The sequence below is a fragment of the Miniopterus schreibersii genome, assembly GCF_964146895.1.
Source record: "Miniopterus schreibersii genome assembly, chromosome: 3".
Classification (NCBI taxonomy): Eukaryota; Metazoa; Chordata; class Mammalia; order Chiroptera; family Miniopteridae; genus Miniopterus; species Miniopterus schreibersii.
The window spans coordinates 42143844-42166329 of NC_138103.1; the positions used below are offsets into that span (position 1 = coordinate 42143844).

The following is a 22486-nucleotide window of genomic DNA, read 5'->3' on the forward strand; positions in this document are numbered from 1 at the left end:
TGAGTGAATTGCCTACTTCTCTTTATTTCTACCACCACTATAACAATCCAGGTTACTCTCATCTCTGCCTTATTGTAAATGGAATTATTAATGAAGAACCCTCCTACCATCATTTTTTGTCTCTACCAATTCATTCCTTAAAGAGCTGAAAGAATACTATAATCCTGCCATCCCCTGGTTTTTTAAGGAAAGAGGGAGAGAGAGAAGTCCTTGAGGACCTGTCTGCAACGTACCTCTTTCCACTCATTTTTTACTATTCTCCACTAAATTAAACTCCATCCAACCAACTTTCTTGCTCACTCTTGCCTTTAGGCCTTGTGTATGCTTTCCCTCTACCAGAAATGCCTTTCCACAATACCTCTTTATTCATATTTATCTTGAATTCTATCTTAACTCCTCTAGAGGCATTATCCAGTTGTAGCACAGATCACATAGTATTTAAACTGCTTAATTTATTGGACTCCAAAATGAACTGCAACATTCCCCCCATCTCAAACTTTACCCATTAGATTTATTCATTATATCCCTAACACTTGAACAGTAAAGGCTGTCAAAAAAAAAATCTGTTGAAAAAATGACAAAGATTATTCCTAAAATTTCTAATTTTTATCCGTGACAATATACTAATAAGAGTGTATGTGTCAAGTCATAGTTTGTCATAAGAGGACAACTAACACAATAACAACAGCAAAGCCTTCACAGGCATTCTATGAAGTCACAAAGTACAGAAATAATGTATTCACCATTTTCAGTATATGAGACATTCTTTTAAAGTCAGTATGTTTCCCTGTTGGTTAAAATGGAAAAAAAAAAAAAAAAAAACTGGTCAAATAATTACTGAAAAATATGATACTTTTTAATCTTGCCTTTTTAAAAATGAAAAGCACATGTACTAAAATAACCAAATTACAAAGAAATATAGAATAAAAATTAAGTCTCCTTTCCTCAAGAGCCCCACAGATCCTCCTTCTCACAGTCAACAATTGTTGTTTAATGTTTCTCTCAGACTTCACAATGCACTTATACCTAAATATATATACAAACATATACATATGTTTTTAGTACAACAGAATGTGAGACACACGTTCTATACCTTACTTTTCTCACTTAACATATTCTGAAAACTCATTTCACATAAAAAGATATACATCTATATATTTTCCTTTAACAGGTACACTGGTATACCACTGGGTGGCTATAACATAATTGACTGAACCACTTCACTACTGATGGGCACTACAGTGTTCCTAAACTATTACAAGCAATGCTATGAAAAACATTCTTAAACATACATCTTTGCACACATATACAAATATACTCAGGATAAATTATGAGAGGTAAAATCTACTATCAAAAGATAGATTTGGATAAACAGTTTCAAACTGCCCTCTGAAGAAATCACACCATTTTACCCTCCCATCAGCAAACTATGAAAGCCTACAGGCCCATGGTTTTGCCAACTCTGTTGCATGTACTATTAAATATTTCATCAGTGTCAACCAGATAGGCAAAAAACAGTGCCTCATTAATTTGCATTTATTTTGGTGTATAAATAAAGCAGCATGTGTGAAATTAATGCATTGGTCTTTACTAACTGATTTTTAAAAAGCTTTTTTATATAATACAAAAATTAGCCCTTCAGCCCAGCTGGCATGGTTCAGTAGGTGAGCATTGACCCATGAACCAGGAGTTCACAGTTTGATTCCTGGTTAGGGCACATGCCTGAGTTGCAGGCTGGATCCCAAGAAGGGGGTATGCAGGAGGCAGCTGATCATAACTCTCTCATCACTGATGTTTCTATCTCTCTCTCTCCCTTCCTCTCTCTGAAATCAATAAAAAACCAAAAACATAAAAATAAAAGAAAAAAAAGTCTTAAAAAAAAAATGTAGTCCTTCGTCCTATATTACCGTTTGACATTTTTGTCTTTATTTTTTAAGGTTCTTACGCCTTATAAACATAGGTTATACTACACAAAAATTTTTAATTTTAACATAACCTGAATGTGATTGTTTTTAAAGCATTAAAATAGTTTGCTTTGTAAAAATAATGTAAAATGAAGACTAACATTAAAATTTTAACATTTTACAGAAAGTGGACTATACCTTAATATATAATATACATGAAAATGTTTCCATTTTACAGGCAATTGATTGAGTGAACATTAAATATACATTACCTGCCTTTTCGTTGTATGGCACTAGCTTTGGAAATCCACACCATTTTTAACATTGTAACAAAATTCAGTGCATCAAAGGATTTCTGTAACATTTAAATCATCTTCATGTTAAAACATAAAAGTTACTTAAGAAGAAATAGCAAAAACATTATAATATATATTTAGTATGTCAAGTTTAATTCAGAGCTCCTCGTGATTCGATAATTACAGCAGGGTACTCATTCTTTTTAAAATCCAGATTTCTGACTACAAACATTCTAAGGAAAAAGAATGAAAGCTAAACTCAGAAGAGCTGAAAAACTTCCTCACTCTGCACCTGAATGAGCTATTTTTTTCTCTCTGCTACTGTTAAATAACAGTCAGTTCTCGTAAGGCATCAAGACTAGAAAGAACTGATCTATTTTCTTCACATTATTGTCCATAAGATTTACATCAGTTTGCAGAATAGAAATGATCAGGAAAAGACAGTTTTCTAAAATACTTTCCAGGGAGCTTGAGCTAGAGAAATAAGAATAATAAGAAATAAGAATTGCTGAATCAATCCTATCCCAAAGTAAAAAAATTTTAATCCCTTCCACTTTACCTCCTGCTGGGCTACTAATGTAATACAGTTAAACTATCCAGAATGTTACAGCATGCTTCCGTAAAGAATCTAAAGTGAAAATTTACTGTAGAGAAAAATTTATGAGACTGCATTCCTAACTAAAATATATACTTCAATCATTCAGTTATGTAATAATTTCCCTTTCAAAAAAATAACTACATGAAAACAAATACAAATGTGTTTCTCATAATAGTTTAATTGTGGGATTTTTAGAAAAGATGCTATTTATTTAGTTTTTAATAATATGTTACATTGTCAACATTATATATACAGTAACTTTTGATACTACCATCATGTTCCAAACCATGTTTATTTAATTAATAACATCTAAAGAAATTAATTTCTAAGATATTCAAAATCTACTTCAGCTTTAGATAATTTCAAGGCAATAAAATCTGAATTTTCATTGATTCATTACTCAGATTTTTAATGGTAGAATTCATAATTACCCTTCTATAAAAAATACAATGTATCACTTCTTTACAGTATCCAACTATAATGAAATGTCCAAATCTTATAATAAAATTTTATTTTCTATAATTCCTAAAAACTACATTGAAAACATTATAAAGTAATTAACAAATTTTTCACATTAAAAATAATCATTTCAGACTTTCCTAAAATCTCTCAAACAAACAGCCAGCTGGCCTCAGCATGCACCATGCACCTCTCGGTAAGTGGACCCAGGCCTGGTACTAGCAGCAGCCTGCCTTGGTTCACAGCTTGGCCTCTCCTGGGCACCTCCAAGCCCCACACTAGCAGCCATCTGCAGATCACTCTGTAGCTCATGCCGAGTGGCCCCAAGCAGAGGACAGGCAATAGCTGACTTTGCACCTCCCAGGAGGCCCCAGAGTCAATGCACCCGGTGGTCAGCTTCAGACCATGCCAGATTACAACCCTACCACATCCACGAGCAACACCCAAGGGGCAGAATCGGGGAGCACCAAAGTCCCACTGAAGCAAGTCCTGCACAGCACCTTTTCTGCTGCAGTCTACACAGCTGATTGGGTTGGGGGTCAATCCCTGCCAGTGTCGCAAGAGTAATCAAAGCTCAACTACAATAGGATAGTGCACACAGCCCACCTAGAGTGCCCAGCTCAGGTGACTGGGGAGGCTGAGCCACTGGGCCCTACAGGCACCTACTACATAAGGCCACTCTACCAATTCCAGAAGACATAATACATAGAAAGAAACACAGGGAAGCAGCCATAATGTGGAGACAAAGAAACATGTTGCAAATGAAAGAACAGAAGAAATCTCCAGAAAAAGAACTAAATGAAATGGAAGCAAGCAAACTTCCAGAGTTCAAACAATGGTTATAAGGATGCTCAAGAAACTTAATGAAAGAACTTCAAGAAACTTAGTGAAAACATCAACATAAAAGAGGACCAGTCGGAAATGAAGGATACACTAACTGAAATGAATGAATGACTTACAGGGAATCAACAGTAGAGTAGAAGATGCCAAGAATCAAATAGGTGATTTGGAATATGAGGAAGCAAAAAACACCCAATCAGAATAGCAAAAAGAAAAAAGAATCCAAAAACATGAAGATAGTGTAAGGAGCCTCTGGGCATCAAGTGTATGAACATTCTCATCATGGGTTTCCCAGAAGGAAAAGAGAGGGAGCAAGAAATTGAAAACCTATTTGAAAAAATAATGACAGAAAACTTCTTTTATCTGGTGAAAGAAACAGACATACAAGTCCAGGTAGCACAGAGAGTCCCAAACAAGATGAAATCAAACAGTCCTACATCAAGACACATAATTAAAATGCCAAAGGTTAAAGACAAAGAGAGAATTTTAAAAGCAGCAAGAGGAAAGCAGTTAGTTACCTACAAGGGAGGGCCCATAGTATCAGCTAATTTCTTAACAGAAACCTTGCAGGCCAGAAGGGAGAGGCAAGAAATATTCAAAGTAATGAAAAGCAAGGACCTACAACCAAAATTACTCTTCCCAGCAAAGCTATTTAGAATTGAAGGTCAGATAAAGAGCTTCACAGACAAGGAAACGCTAAAAGGAGTTCATCACCACCAAACCAGTACTACTTGAAATGTTAAAGAATCTTCTATAAGAAGAAGAAAACTAAAAAAAAAAAAAAAAAGAAAAAGATAAAGATAAAAAATATGAGCAATAAAATGGCAATAAATACATATCTATCAATAACTGAATCTAAAAATCAAAATAAATGAACAAGGAATCTAATGAACAAAATGGACATTATGAATAAAATCGAACCGGAAGCATGGAAACATAAAACAGATTGACGAATCTCAGAGGGAAGGGGTGGAAGAAATTAACCAAAGAACTTATATGCATGCATGCATTACCATAGACACAGACAATAGGGTGGTGGAGGCCTGGGGAGGGTCCCAATCTGGGTGGAGGAGGGTAATGGGGGGGGATGGAGGAGGTCATCTACAATACTCTCAACAATGAAGATTTTAATAAATAAATAAATAAATAAATAAATATCATTTATATCTACTAGAACAGACATAATTTGCCTTCCACAACATGGATAGTATTTCTTTCCTTGACAAATCAACTACCTTTATCATTTTTAACTCTTTCAGTTAAAGGTTAAGTTCAGAGTAATGAACAAAAAGAGAGTTGCTAGGCATTCCAATACTAAAAGGAAATAAATGCTGCCTTTTATTTAAAGCAGGGACTGGTACTAAATATTTTGGCCTTTACTGAGGGTCTTTGTTGCAACTACTCAAATCTGCCATTACAGTGCAAAAGCAGCCATAGACAATAGGTCAAAGTGTTCCAATGAAATTTATTTTTACAAAAGTAGGTGATGGGCCCATGGTTTTGTTTGCTTTCTTTCAGCAAGGTTCTCTTGCACTAAATATCTTCTGAATACTTATTATATATGGAGCACTGAAGATATAACAATAAACAAGAAGGGCATGGGCCATCCCCACATATAGAAGGAAAACATACAAAATATTAATCAAATGCGCACAGTTTGACAAAATGTTCACTGTAACTAGCCAAACTCTTTACTTTCTTCCTAGTACTTAGTGAGCAAAAGCTAATTTTTTGTATAATTTGTTAAAATAACAAGATAGATCCTATAGACTGAACTGCTTAAAGTAGAATATTCACTTTAGTGAAATTAACATTTACTATGTTAAATTTATCTAGAACCAGAAATTTTCCCATTAAAGTGAATTCTGCTTACAAAAGCATGCATTTAAATGCAACTTAATCTTCCTCATTTGAGTTGAAAATACAACTTATCCATACATACCTCTTTCACCTTGCCAGAATCAATAACAAAGACAACATCATTGACTGTGATGCTGGTTTCAGCAATATTGGTGGAAAGGATCTGCAATGGGATGTTATGTTAGTTATGGTTAATATGAAGACAGAACCAATGATTACTAAAACAGAAAAAAGAAAATTTTATAAAGCTTACTATTTTTCGAACACCTGCAGGTGGGTTTTTTAATACTTTCTTTTGATCAGATGTTTGCATATTTGAATGAAGCATAAAGACTTGATATCTGTTGACAATTGAAAGAGAAAATATGCTATGGTACCTATCTTTTACTTAAATAAAAAATATAAAGCTTTAGCTTTTACCTATGTATATTGTCAGCAAACCGCTTGTCATCAAATAGGATGCGATCCCTCAGTCCAACAATTTCATCATATCCAGGTAGGAAAATTAATATTGCACCTTGGAGAAAAATGATTTTGTTAATATTAAATTTCACTGTAAAACCAGAACCAATCAACAGAATTATCTATAATGAACTACTTCATGTTTCCAAGTACTGATAAACTGTAACACTTATGACACTTAAGAGATTGTGCATTATCATTAAGGGAATGATGTATTTTGTACACACAAAATACTAATTTTTAAATCAAAGTATACATTTTTGTTCCAGGTCTTTAAGACAACACTTATTTACCAGCATCACAACTATGGCAGATATTGTATAGAAGATGCATGATTAAATCCAAATCTACTTTTTCATCATCGAAACTATGATGGTAAGCTTTCAGGAGTTCTCTATCTTCTGCACTGAGGTCACTTCCATTTGTTTGAACCAGAGAACTTTCATCTAGATTTCCAAATTCCAATGAAGCACTAAAAAATAAAAAAAAGTCAATTTTAATTAAAAAGAGTAATACTTTTTAAGGGGCCATTATGTCCTTCAAATTTTCAATATACATTAAGGAGGGTAAGTGATACTTCTTAGCTATAATTCATGTTTCGGTTTAAAGTATATTATTCAAAGTAAAATTTGGAATAAGTGCTTTTAAAAAAACATAATCTGAATAAGATTTTCTGAAGAAAATATGCAAATGGCCAAAAAACACATGAAAAAATATCATTAGTCATTAGAGAACTCAATATTAAAACCATAATGAGATAACACTTCACACCCACTAGGATAACTATAATCCAAAAGACATGTTAGAAAGGGTGTGGAGAAATTAGAACTTTTCCCTCATACATTGATAGTAGGAATATAAAATATTGCACCCACTTTGGAAAACAATGTGACAGTTCCTCAAAATGTTAAACACAGTTTTGCCATATGCCCCAGCAATTTGACTCTTAGGTATATATGCAAAAGAAATAAAAATATATGTCCATACAAAAATTTGTATACAGATGTTCATACCAGTATTATTCATAACAGTCAAAAAGTAGAAACAACCAAAATGATCATCAACTGATGAATGGATAAACACACTGTGGTCTGTCCACGTGAAGGAGTATTACATAGCCAGAAAAAGGATGCTGCAACATGGATAAACCTTGAAAACATTAAGTTAGGTGAACGAAGCCAGTCACAAGACTACCAATCATAATATACTATTCCAATTATATGCAATGTCCAGAATAGACAAATCTATAAAAACAGGAAGTAGATTAGTGGTTGCTTGGAGCTGGGAGAGTTGGGTGAAATGAGGAGTGATTGCTAATTAGCATAGATTTCCTCTTGGGGTGATAAATATGTTCTCAAAGTTGACTGTGGTAATGATTGCATAACACTGTAATCATACTAAAAAACATTAAATTTTATACTTAAATGGGTGAATTATATGGTTTGTGAATTTTATCTCAATAAATATTTAAAACCAAACTTCTGGTTATCATTTATATTTTCTTAGTGCTTTTTCATTCTTTACTATGATAAACAACACTCTGAAGAAAAGGCCACATTTTTTAAAAATTCTATAGGTACCAACTTAACAAGACTCTTAATTTGGTAGTTCTATACTAAAAGTGGGTTAATAATGCTATTTCCCAAAAGCCAGAGTCAGCATAAATTACTAAAATAAATGACTTGATTCTTTATCCTGTATGTAAAAATATAAACATCACTAGCAATTATAGGTAAGATTTCTAGGAAGTTCAGTATAGTGCAATCTCTCTAAAAATGTGTAGCAGAAAGATAAACATAAGACTGCTTTCAGTAGGGAAAATATTAAACTTATACAACTTTATAATTGCAATATTTAAATTTTAAGATCCATTTTAAAACATTCCAAGTTTTTTTCTCACTCTTTAACAGGTAAATGAAGAGGATATTATGTTCTTGTTTTAAACTATAAACTTTAGATATCAATTACCAATTATCCAGCAAATATAATGAATTTAATTTTGAATATTTGAAATTTATAACTATAATGTCATAGTCTGGGAAATAAAAAGAAATCCCAGTTAACCAGGATAATTAAAATATTATCCAGACAATAACTTTACTTAGTAATTTGTAGTGTCTAGTGAGCTACACCTGACACCGTAAGAATGTCTGAAACATTCAAAATGTTAGCAATAAAAGGATTGCAAGTGCTAAGTGCTATTATTGAAATGACAACAAAACCCACCATACCAGAATTAGCATTTGGATCTGTCAAATGACTTCATCAGTTTATACATTTTATATTCCCTTCCTTATGACTTTAGTGAAGTTTGGGGAAAATGCAGAGATAAATGCATATGTTTGTAGCTACCATGTTTATCTGGAAATTCCCCTCCTGCTTTTTCAAAATAAAATTAAAAATAATATAAATATTATAACACAGTAGATCTTATTAACAACCTACCCAAAAAAATCAGAAAAATTCCTTAGAATCACACACACACACACACACACACACACACACACACACACACACAAATCTCTGAATAAGAGACTGTAAATTTGTCACTTTCTATGATTTACATGACTAAGCTTTTCTAAAAAGGAGTTAGGATTAATTAAACATAGTATAAAGTTTTACCTATAAGATTCTAGAAGATCCACAACTTCAGTCTGCCCAAAGTGTTTAGCCCAATCTAAAGCCATCCTGCCAAAATTCAAAAGTATCAAATTAAGACAGAGAAATAATGTCACTCAAAATTATTCATTCACCCATACCAGTAATTATTACACAACAGCTTTTAATATAAAGATAAATACAATAAATCCCAAAAGATATGTGTAGATACAAAGAATGGACAGTTTAAAATTACCAGCCATTTGATGCTTTGCTATGGACATTGGCTCCCATACTAATTAACTGCTCTACTTGACTTGAAAAACCTCGTCCTGCAGCAACCATCAGAACTGTTGCACTGGTTTCACTATGTCTGTAATCGACTAAAATAAGGAAAAGATAAATATGCGTTAAATTTTCCAAATTATTTTAAATCATTTTAACTTTTTAAAATTTAACTAAAAGAATTAAATATCAGGAGAATTAACTTGGGGCTTGCTCCTTCACCTAACTACATGATAACAGCATTACATAACCCTTAGCTCATATCATCCCAAGAGATCTCTTATTGATATGTCCTTAGTATAAATACGATGAAATAGGAACCATCATTTGGAAGGTCAGAGAAGAAAAGACAGTTGTTAAGCTATCTTAAGCTCACCAAGACAATTAAAACAGAAAAGGAAAACTACCTAGCAGAACTCTTAATCTTCCTAAATCTAAATACAGTATTGCCTTGATCATCAGATGACATGACAGAATTAAAAAATTAATTTTCATCAGCAACTGGTAATGAATGATTGAAAGTGCAAATACAAAGTTTAAGACCACTTTTTGTTGTTCTTTTATTTTGCTTTTATTCCTCCATCATTCCAGGCTATTATTTTCCAAGGTTCTTAATGGAAATAACACTGGCAGAAAGTTTACTTCTCATAAAACCCCTCCATGAGAAAAATAAAGTTCTATTGAATCTAAGTTCCTTCCTAGAATATATTTCTCAAGCAGTGCATTATATTATAATTGCTTAGTTTTAGTACTAATTTGCTTAAATTACAAAATTGGTAATTTCAGGAAGAAATCGCCATTGAAAAAAAACCTCTGTAGTAAAATTAAAGATAATTACAAAAGGAAAATTTTAATTTTCCATATATACCGAATTATCCTCATCATATAATAACACTCTAAAACATGGTATCCAGTACTAATACAAATTAATGGTTCTTAAGTTGGAGAGGCAGACTTACCTGAGATTTACCTCAGGCATTTTATTTCTGAAAGTACAGATAGCCATGCCTTACTCCTACAAATTCAATAGGTCTGGGATGGCCAGGTACATGCATTTTTAAAGAGATCTGCAAAGATTATGATCTGTACTCACTATATGAGAATTACTGCTTCAACTAAATATTCAATTAACAGTGCTGGAGAATAGAACCAAAATGTATGTCTTCTGAGAAGAGGGGTATGAATAAGTGTGGGTGTTCTAAAACATGCAAAAATTCTTTAATACTCCTCCCTTCTAGAGGCAGAGCAAAGTTAACTTTTTTCCTTTTTTTTTTGAAATCACAAATATTTTTGAAAATCCAAGATATTCCCAGGGAGGTGGGGGGTATACTTATGTGCACAATACATATACATAAAAATACTTTTGCACATAACTGGCACATAATCACAGACCCCACTAAACTATTCTAGTACAACTATGTTAAGAATCCTGATTTAACACAATATTTATTTACTGTACTATGCTAATAAGATCCTGGTATATGCATTTGAAATAACTACTCCAAAAGAACAAATTATTGATTACGAATAAAAAAATGTAGAATATACATTTAGAATTAAACTAAATTTTAAGCATAAATAACTATAAGAGTAATAAAGTAAAATAAATTATACTTACCACTAACATTTTCAGTTAAAATAAGGTGAAAAACCTGAGCAAAGGCCTCAACATCTTTATTCAGCCATATGTCAGAAAGACAGGCATCCATTTCCTTTATTAACCATGGTTCAAGGCAATTCACATCTTTTTCTGTCTTTAAAAAAAAAAAAAAAGCTAAGGTTATAAATTACCTAACAGCTTAAACTTTGCTTGCAAAGAACATGAGATGGCCATAATGGTCACAAGAACTGCTAACCACATGTTATCGGTTTTGACATAAAAGTTTCTCATATCACTACAAATTATCTTATACATTCATCTTTCATCTGAGAATAAGAACGTTTGTCAACAAAGGAGTATGAGCCAGTCAAAATATTAACAAAGTGTGCTTCTGATAGGATGTTGCTAAATGTACACCAGTGATTCTCTCCCGACTGCACACCAGAGGGACTATCACCTGGAGCTTTCAACACTGATGCCAGAGCAAGTACATTAGAATCTCTGGTGATGCAGGCCAGATTCCATAGTGCTTTAAAAGTTCCTTAGGTGATACTAATGTGTAACCAGGCTTAGGAACAAATAATAATCAAAATGCTATTCACTGAGCCAAATGAATGTTCCCTATATTAAAAAACAATTTTAAACATTCTTTAAAAGCATTTTTAAAAACTATGTGTAGTTCATTTGGATATATTAGAACTCTAAATACTGGTAGAAAACTGCAAGCATATCTGCATTATGTACCTTCTCATGCTCAAACAGTAAGTTAATTTCCTTTTCTAAAAAGTGCATAGTCCCAGCCATATTCTGCATCATACTAATCACCAATGCCTTTTAAAGAATTCCAAATCAGAGTCAAAGACCAGAAGGGTCCTAGGAGATCAACTAGTTCCAGTTTTCAGACTTCATAGAACCCAATGTAGCAGAGGCACCACCTGGGGATGGGGTTGAAGAGGGATGGATAACCAGGCAGGGCTTCTACAAAATTTTTCACTTGTAAAAGAATTTGTGGCAAAATAGGAAAAATAAAAGAACTTGATTTAGTCCACAGTGGGTAAACGATTTTATAAAGTCACACAGCTGGTTGGTAGTAGAAACAACACCAGTACTGATTATCTGCTCTAACACCAACAATCTTTTCTCAATTTTCTCTGAAGTTAGCATGTCTTACATTGTTTAGCTCATAGGCTCTTAAACTTTTGAGATGATAAAATATCAAGCAATAATAATGTATATGCATAGTATCTATAACTATTTTCTTCAAAAAATTTAGAAAAAATATTGAAATAATTTAAAGTTAGAATGAAACAATAAAAGATATTGCACTATTTGCAAAAAAAAAGCGTTAGAAAGTCATTCTGAAAAAATGTGTTGTAGCCTAAAATAAACTAAAAGAAGTACACTTTAATAATGCAGTAAAATATTATAATCTCCTAAGATGTTCTTTAAACTATGTAATTTTCACTCATATATCAGTATGAAACCAATGAGGTCTTACCAACTGACTGAAAACAGCATCACCCCCATCATCCAATAAATCATACTCTTCAGTCACATTTGGAACAGTTCTCTGCCTCTGAGATTCAGGCTTGACAGTATTCTCTTGAGCTGAATACCACTCTGTAAGTGTGGTTTGTTGTTTCTCTTCTAAATTAATTACCAAAGAATGAATACATAAATAAATTCTTTGTTTTTTGAAATATATTCCTCTGTTTTAAAACTTAAATGAATCTGAAAATACTTAAAAGTTGGCCTTATTTAAAATAAATTACACTTATATTTTCAGTTAAAATAAGGTGAGAAATCTGAGCAAAGGCATCAACATCTTTATGTAGCCATTATGTCAGAAAGATAAGCATCTACTTCATTAAACATGGGGTTTTTTTTAAATATATTAATTACCAACATTTAATAAAATGTGTTATGCATATCCACAACGACACATGAAACTGCTTAAAAACCTCATCTATTCATCTATTAGTAAAATGTTTACCTCTAAGTCAATAATTCAAAGAACAGTATTTTAGCCATACAATAAATACTGTTTAAATCAAGACTGATATTCATGCCCACCCGGGCACGGCTCAGCGGTTGAGCATCGACCTAGGATCTAGGCGATCAGGGTTCCATTCCCGGTCAGGGCACATACCCGGGTTGCGGGCTGCAGCCGATCAATGACTCTCTCATCATTGGTGTTTCTATCTCTCTCTCTCCCTCTCCTTTCCTCTCTCTGAAATCAATAAAAATATATTAAAAAAAAAAAACAACTTTAAAAAAAACTGATATTCATATAGCACTTTGTAGAAAACCATTTATTGAACTTCTGTCACCATGCTAGTTGTTTGAGATATGTTATATAAAGTTTTCATGTTCAAAAGTTTCAAGATCTAGAAGTTTTATAATTTACATATTAGTGATTTAGCACTACACTGTGAAATAAGGATTGCTAATTGTTTTATCAAGTGGAAAATCCAAAGTTATTTATCCAAGGTCATACAGACAAAACCATGTAATCAAAGCTTCAAGCCAAATCTTCCATCATGAATAATGTAGTTAAAAGTAAGCAAAAAGAATCTAACCCTAATTCAAAATCTGATATGTCATGATAAGAAATGTATTAATAGGCATTAAATAATGCTAAAATCAAAGTACAAAAGCAATTCATAACAATATCGAGATCTGAAAACCTTGACATTTGCTTGAAAGATGAATTCCCTCCCTCCCTGTCCTGAGATATGCTGTGGCATATCATGTGTGGCAGCACATACTCTTCTCCCTCCTTAAAACAGTGGTTGAATCTTCTTAAAAATATATTTTTATTGACTTTGTGAGAGGGATGGAGAAACATCGATGTGAGATGGAAACACCTATCGGCTGCCTCAAGCACACCCCCTACAGGGGATGGAGCCTCCAACCCGGGCATGTGTCCTGACTGAGAATCAATCTGGCAACCAAACTGGCAACCTTTCGGTGCCCAGGATGACACCCAACCAACTAAGCCACACTGGCCAGGGCAGTGGTTGAATCTTTGGATACAGACACACACAATCTCCTAAATTTTGGCATCTCCTTTCTTTCTTTTTTTATTTAATTTTATTTTTAATTAAATTTATTGGGATGACATTGTTTAATAAAATTATATAGGTTTCAGGTGTACAATTCTATAACACATCATCTTTATATATTATATTGTGTGTTCACCATTGCAAGTCAAGTCTCTTTCCATTACCATTTTTCCCCATTTACCCTCTTCTACCTCCCCCCACCCCCCTTTCTCTCTGGTATTCACCATACTGGCATCCACTTTGAATTCCTCACTATAGACTGTAACTTCTGGACATAAGCCAGAATGTAAAAGATACATTTGGGACAGTATTCTAGTATGATATTACACAATTATACGTGAGAGAAATACTTTCAAGTGTCCTTGTACCTCCATAGTATAATACTGGAGTATTCTAAAAAGTCAGTAGGAATAGTAATTTCCTTCTTATATGTATTTGATAAGAAGCTTACCTCGCTGTTTTTCCTTTTTGTATTTTAACATTTCCTTGTTTGTATATCCAGTAGTTCTTAAAATATCTTCCAGAAACATTTCTTTTACTTCAAATGGTCTTCCTTGTACTAAATACAATAATTTTTAAAAATAGTTATTGCATCTCAGAGATAATTCACATAAAACCATGAGAATCCCAAGATAATGAACATGAGTGTAAAATCCAAAAGCAATTCCACAGGTCAAACGATCCTCATGATATTGTCCTTTAAATATAGCTTGGATCTTTATTTTTATTTTTTAAATATATCTTTATTGATTTCAGAGAGAGGAAAGGAGAGGGAGAGAGGGAGAGAGAGAAACATCAATGATGAGAGAGTCATTGATCAGCTGCCTCCTGCACGCCCCCGACTGGGGATAGAGCCCAAAACCCAGGTATGTGCCCTGACCAGGAATCAAACCCCAATCGCCTGGATCCTAGGTTGACGCTCAACTGCTGAGCCACGCCAGGCCAGGCTGGATCTTTGTTTTAGAAGACTGTTCATATGCTTGGTTTTCCCAGTGTTTAATCTCTACTTATCATGTGCTTGGCATCATACTAGGCACCAGGAATATAAATGATAAGCAGAAACAGAGCTACCTCCTGACCTCTGGAAACATGTAAGCTAGCAGAGGAGACAGACATTAATACAATAATCCAAAATATAAATTTTAAAATAAAGTTTGTGAAAAGTCCTATCAAAGAGAAGTACAAGATACTATGACAGTATCTAATGGGGGGAGAGGTGTTACTGAGTCAAGAAAAGCACCCTCAAGAGAAAATGAGGACCAAGAAAAGGGGGTAAACAAAATAACTAAGCTATGTGGAAAAACACAGCCCAGGCAAAGACCCCATTGTGGGAAATTGTATGAAAAGACCAAACTAGTTTCAAGCTAGCTGGAACATAGTAAGAGAGGGAGAGTAGAGAGGGGATTATAGTTCAAAATGAAGCAGGAGGAATAGATAAGTCTTACTAAGATTTAGGTATTTATCCTGAGGTAAAGGTCATTCAAAGTTTTAAGCTCAGGAGAGTGTTAAACACCATCGGAATTCCAGTTCAGAAAAGACCTCTCTGCACTGTGGAGAATGGATTTAAAAGGGAGCAGAGTGGATAGAACAGAACAGGTAGGAGCTATTCCAATAGTGCAGGTAAAAGAGGACAATTTGAATGAGACTGGTGATAGCAAAAATGGGGGGGAAAGGCAGGTTCTAGAGACTCTGTCTTTAGATTTACAGTCTAATGTTTACTCAGCCATTTTACCTATGTTCGTAAACCGTTGATTATTCTCAACCACTGTCAGGAAGTAAAACCCACAGAACTCAACATTAGATTGGATATGGGGGAATGATAAGGAAGTGTCAATCACAGTTCTTGGATTTCTGGCTTACAAAACTGGATAGATGAGGTTATTCTCTGATGTAACAAGGAAAACTGAAAAAGGAACAGGTTAGTTGGTGCAAGTTTGGGTTTGGTTTTAGACATGTCAATTTCAAGATGGTGAAATTAGCTTTCAATTAGCAGATACATAAATTTCATGTGCTCTGTCACCCAAAATATTACAAGAAGAAAGATCTACAGATTTGTGACTTAGGTGAGTAGGTAGATGATTAATCAAAACAGGTAACATAAGAAAAGGGTTTGTAGAAACCTTAAGTATTCAGTTTGGGTCATATTAGAAATGAGCTGCTTATAAGATATCTAAGTTCAATGCCCTGGAGAAGTTTGAATAGGGGAGAACAGTCTGAATTGGAAATAAAGATTCAGGAGTCATCAGTCTAAAAAATAAAGTAGAAGCCAAGGCAGGGCATGAATGAGAACTTCCAGGGAAACTGTGCATCTCCAGTACCTCATAGAATGCAGCATAGAGCAGAAAAGAAGAAGAGAAACAAAGAAAAGAAAGGAAGAAGGGAAGGGGAAATGAATATGGAAAAGAAAATGGGTCAAGGGAATAACCCTAGAAAATACCAATATTTAAGTATCATGCAAAAGAATAAACCCACAAAGGAGCCCACAAAAGAAAATGTAAGCTGTAATGCAACTGAGTCTCCAAAGGCAGTTTTGTTAAATTATAGGATTGGAACATTTCACACACACACAAAAAGGGGGCGAACCATGAAAAATACTACAGAAAATTTAATTAAGATTTTGTGTAAGCCTGGCCAGTGTGGCTCAGTGGATTGAGCATCATCCCATGCACAAAGAGATCACCGGTTCAATTCACGGTCAGGGAACACACCCAGGTTTCCATCTTGATGCCCAGTAGGGGGCACGCAAGAGGCAGCCAATCAATGTTTCTCTCTTTCCAATGTTTCTCTCTCTCCCTCTCTCTTCTTCTCGCTCTAAAATCAACTTTAAAAAATCATATTTTTTTAAAAAAGATTTTTGTGTAAAATACAAACAGTAGGCTTGGCAATTAAATTAGTTGTCAAAACAATATGGGTAAGAATACACAAGGGAACACTATACACTACACTATACACTACAGAAATGTGAATCATTTCAGAATTTTGAGAAAATAAAATTGAAAAACCTGTTAAAATTAAAAATTCTTTTACTCAACAACTTCATTTTCAGGAACCTATCCTTACAAATAAGAGCACCAGTATATAAGGATATACATACAAGAATGTTCATTATAACACTGTTTATGGTATAACACTGTTTATGGGGAAAGAGAGGATCTAGAACCAATCTGAATGTCCAAAAATAAAGAAACAGTTAAATAAATCATTGTACATTCATATTATAAAATATTAAAACAGCTGCTTAAAATAATGAACTACATCTGGAACCACTGAACTGGGAGACTGTTCATGATGTACTATTATATAAAGCAAACTGCAAAATAATGTATGTGCAAATTTTTGTAAAACCAATTTCTGTAAACCTGATATATATGTATATATTTGCATATCTTATATGAGCATGGAGAAGGTGAGAAAGGATATAACAAGCTTTAACATCAACTAACCTCAGGAAAGTAGGACATGAAATAACAAGAGAACAGGAGCAATTGTGAATTTTTTTCCTCTGTATGTTTGTATTATATCATTGAGGTGAACACATACAACTTTTTCCATTTTTGAAGATAAATTTAATAATTTTTTAAAGATTGGTGGCAAAACAATTTAATTAAAGGACAAGGGCAAAAGTTAAGTGGCAGCATGTTCAGAAGTACATGAGAAGTAAACAAGGAAATGTAGCCTACTCTTTCAAGGAGTCCAGCAATAAAGGGGAATACAGGGCCAAATAAAAATGTTTCCCTTTAAGACTAGAGACTTGGCCTCACAGCACAATAGCAAAGAGTCGTAGCTGGAAGAGGATAAACAGAGCAATGACTGATTCAGCAAACCTCCGAGGAAACGGAAATGGGTGCTCTTCACCTCAGAGCAGTCCCCAATTCTAACTACAAAAAATCTAATCTTGCCAAAAGGTATTCTTTTGTAAAAATGCTAAAAGAAATCTTATAATTTAACTTACTATATATCACTGGACAACTTCCAAAATATCTTATAAAGAGATTTACATCCAAGGCAGCACTAGAAAGAATTAGTTTCAAAGTTGGGTGCTTTTGCAACAAATCTCTTAACTTTGTAAGTAAAAAATCACTAAATCGATCCCTTTCATGTACTTCATCCTGCAGAAAACAAAAATGAAACCATGGAACAGTTAAAATATTATGGATGATGTCATTAAAATTATGGAACTGCTGGGTTTTACGCTAATCCAAATTGATTGTGGACAAGGCCAATGAGTATTAATGAAAATTTTGTATTATGGACAATTCAGAAATAGACATTAACAACCTACTATGAGTTGCTGTTTTTCGCAGAATATAAAACCTCACAAACTAAATTCGGAATTAGTACAGTATAATTTACTGTACTTTTAATATAATATACAAAATCTATTTAAATATGTTTCTGTTAGCACTGGGGCTCAGGTACATCCTTTGGTTTGAATACACAGAACAAATAAGTTTCCAAAAGATGCTTATTACAAATTTGTAAAATTTAATATAATTTTTTGACACAAACTGGGTAAAAGCTTGCGATTGTTTAATAAGGTAGCAATTTATCTACTTTCTTCATCAGCAGCTAGTTAATTCAGTAGCTTAACCACGAAGTTAAATGACTATAAAGTATGCCCTAAGGCTGGTAAATACATATTAAAGGAGGAATCAGAAGACTAAGCATACAGATAAAAGAAAATTTTCACCATTCTAGAGAACTCTAAGTACATGCATATATCATTTTTATACATAAAAAGCACTTTTTAAAAAACTACCTAGTTATTTTATTTTCTCTCATAAAACCTGATAAGAACATCTTTATTTAAAACAAAATATTTATTTCTAATTATATAAAATAAAAAGTAACTTGATTATAATAGCTTCAAACAAAAACAAATTGGTTCTCACTGAAAACCTATTCTAAAAATGTAGTTATGTATTTAAATTTTAAGGAAATTTATGGCAAATTCAGCAATATTCTTACCACAATAACATGTGTCACAGCTGACAACGTACTATCTCCTGCCATCAATGTACGAAGCAATACCCCATTAGTGCAAAATGTCAGAAGTGTCTTTGGAGAAACCCTTTTTAAAAAATCAAAATAACATGCACAATTACAAACATTATATGTAATTAAGACATGATCACATTAAATGCTAGTCTCATATGTGCTTTAACAAACGTTATTTAAAGTTACTAATAGTGTATGTATGCTTTATTAGCAAAGTTATGTGAAATATTTATTTTATGCCTGATACTCTCACCAAATTTTTATTACTAACAGACTTTTATTAATGAAATGGTTATTTTGTTAAGAACCATAAAGATTTTGTTTAAAGACCTTAAATACTTTTTGCTTGGGGACAAAAGTATATCATAAAAGCAATCAGCTTTTTAAACCACCATATCCAAACTATTAGAGCAAAGAAATAATACTATTGATAAAGAAAGTACTACTAATACTATGACTAATAATAATTCAGTCACTAACATTTATTAAGTGCTTACTATAAACTTCACATCAAACCTGTGCTCTAGGTTCTTTTATTAGCCCCATTTTAGAGATAAGAAAACTGAGGCTCAAAGAGGTGAAATAAGTTGTACTTCATCATAAAACTATGAAATAGGATTTATATCTATGGCCCAAACTCCTTCTCAACCATTTATTTATTAAAAATCTAACTAAGTTTAGAGATGACCACAATGTCCTGTCACAGAATTATTATTACTTGGAGCATATAAACATCTAACTTTTCAACTAACACATTCTCTATATTTAGTGACACATTGACATTTATCTTTTCTAAGAATGATAAAAGATAGGCTACTAGAGAATTGTCTTTACCTGCTTTCTAATCGTATCTGATATCCAATTGTTTGACCAATCCTTTCTCTTCTCTCTGCAGCAACTCTTTCAGCCACAGCAATAGCTGCTAATCGTCTTGGTTGAGTACAAAATATACGGCAGGGGATACCATTTTTAAAACAATCATCTAATAGAAACTGAGGAATCTGAAACACAAGTTTTAAAGTACTATAAAATGACATGACTATATATCCAGAAAATCCAAATCAATCAACTAAAAAACTATTAAAACTAAAAAATTTCTGTAATATGTCCAAATATAAAAGTCATAAAATGAACAATTTTCATGTAATTGCTAAAAATTGGCTAGAAAATGTGATTTTAAAAGATCTTGTTCAAGATCAACTTGAAACATCTTGTGGTGCCAGGAAGTAAGGAAGTGGTAAAAAAGTGACGTGGAGTCATGCCAAAAGGACACAGAAACCAACTGGAAGGAGTACTTAATGGTCAAATCTGGGACAGCCGAGTAAAAAAATTTTAAACTAATTAATTATAAACCACATATAAAATAAATATTCATGAATCTACATGATAAAAATAATCAAATATATAAAAAACGAAACAGTTAAAGCTTATACAAAGACTATAACACGGTAAAAAAAAGCATAACATATTCCTGAATGGTAATAATCAATATTACAAAAATGTTAATCTCTCCAAATTATTCTATAATGTCAATGAAATGACAATCAAAATTCCATTGGGATTTTTAATAGTGAAAAGCATAAAAAAACAGACAAAAAATAGCCTAACACCAGGATTACAGACACTTTTCTAGAGATACTTTTCTACAATTAAATTCAAAGAGATCAAAAATATTTAAAACTAAAAGTCTTCCAACCCCTATCACTACCAACAGTCCTCTCCAAAAAAGTAACTATTATTAAGTTTTCTTATGAACTCTTTCAGGGAAAGGATGTTTGCACTATTTAGAATACTTATGTATATAAAGTGGTTTTTATTCACACAAAGTGATTACTAGACATGTCTATAATATGTAGATTTCACTTAACATATCAGATTACCTAATCCATTTTAGTAACTATATATTCCATCCTATGGATGTGCTATAATTTAACAAATATAACTACACTTAAGTAATTTCCAATTTTTTTAGGTTTATCGTTAATACTGCTTACTATTATGAGTGCTGCAGTGAATATCTATCTTCACACACTTTTGTAAAGTATAGTTAGAGAATATAAATTAAATTTGAATAGAAAAACTATCAAATTTTCCTCCAAAACAATTTATACTCCTATTAACAAGGCAGAAGATACTGTTTTCCCAACACTTATGCAAATACTGGATGTAATCCATTTTTAAATTTCTGCCAATCTGATAATTGAAAAATAACATTTTTCTGATTTCATTTAACTATGAGTGAGAGCATCTTTTCATGTATGGCTTAGCCTCTGGGATTTTTTTAAACTTGAATATTTTACCCAGAAGCATAAATGTACACAAGCTAAAAAATATTTTTAAAAGAAATATAATGAAGAGGAATATTGTGCTATATGCTATAAAGCTACAAAAAGCAAAAGGTGGGATCCTGGTGCAAAAATAGAATTAAAGATACATAACAAAAATTCCAGAAATAGGCCTAGGTACTAAAGAAACTTAGTACTTGATCAAAAATGGTATCTTAAATAAGGGAAAAAAGGATAATTAAATAAAATTATATTGGAACAACTAGATATTAACATGAGGGAAAAATTAAGAATTCTGCCTGATATAAAATAAATTCCAGATGGATTTTTAAAACTATAAATATAAAAATATGAAGATAAAATAATTATAGTAAAGTGGGGTTTTTTCATTCTAGGATGTAAAAACCTTTTTAATTGAAGTATAGTTGACATACAATATATTAGTTTCAGGTATACAACATAGTGATTTGACATTTATATACCCTACAAAGTGATCATCACAAGAAATCTAGTAACCATCTATCACCACAAAGTTACTGCAGTATTATTTGGCTGTATTCCCCATGCTTAATCTTGGAAGTGCCTTTCTTAGGATGGCAAAAAACCTAAAAAATATTGATAAATTTGACTAAATAAAAATGTAAAACTACTAAACAAGATACCATAAGCAAAGCTAAAAAGCAAACAAAAAGTTGGGGAAAATTATGCTCAAAATATCTAAAAATAGGCATATATCTAAAATATATAAAGTGCTATTAAAAGTAAATCCAAAATGATTAAGCCAAAAAAAAAAAAAAAAAAGAGATATAAACAAGCAAGTCACAGAATATAAATAGGTCAGAAGCAAATAAAAATATTCAACTCTCTAAGAATCCAAGAAATGTAAACTAAAACATTTTTTGCTTATTGGATTGATAAAAGTAAAAAAAATATATTATACTCATTGTAGTCCAAGCTTTAGAGAAATAGAAAGTTTCAATACTTTTAATACTATTTTAATACAATAACTTTTTCAAGTTAATAGACAATATCTAGTTAATCCAGCTACTAAAGTATTAAGTGTCCCATTCTTGATCCAGCATTTCCACTTGTAGGAATTTATTGTAATAAAACACTTCCACACATCAACACAGAAATATTAGAATATAAGAAAGTAAGTACAATAGAAGAAAAAGATTCCTGCTCTGCCACTTCCTACCTATGTGAATTTGGACTGATTAACATCTGCAAGTTTTA

The 22486-nt window shown here is 32.6% G+C and overlaps 1 protein-coding gene across 2 annotated transcripts in view; it reads right to left on the minus strand.

The window, feature by feature from the left end:
* Nucleotides 1-22486, minus strand: part of YTHDC2 (YTH N6-methyladenosine RNA binding protein C2) — a 62424-nt gene that overhangs the window by 27319 nt on the left and 12619 nt on the right. For both annotated transcript variants that reach the window (XM_081131161.1, XM_081131162.1), the window contains exons 5-17: nt 19800-19966; nt 18936-19038; nt 17920-18076; nt 14419-14526; nt 12401-12549; nt 10921-11056; nt 9274-9400; nt 9042-9107; nt 6713-6891; nt 6378-6474; nt 6211-6298; nt 6040-6120; nt 2177-2259 (exon numbers count right to left, since the gene is read on the minus strand). In XM_081131161.1, coding sequence (XP_080987287.1) covers nt 2177-2259; nt 6040-6120; nt 6211-6298; nt 6378-6474; nt 6713-6891; nt 9042-9107; nt 9274-9400; nt 10921-11056; nt 12401-12549; nt 14419-14526; nt 17920-18076; nt 18936-19038; nt 19800-19966 — 1541 coding nt within the window. The remainder of the gene's footprint in view (nt 1-2176; nt 2260-6039; nt 6121-6210; nt 6299-6377; nt 6475-6712; nt 6892-9041; nt 9108-9273; nt 9401-10920; nt 11057-12400; nt 12550-14418; nt 14527-17919; nt 18077-18935; nt 19039-19799; nt 19967-22486) is intronic.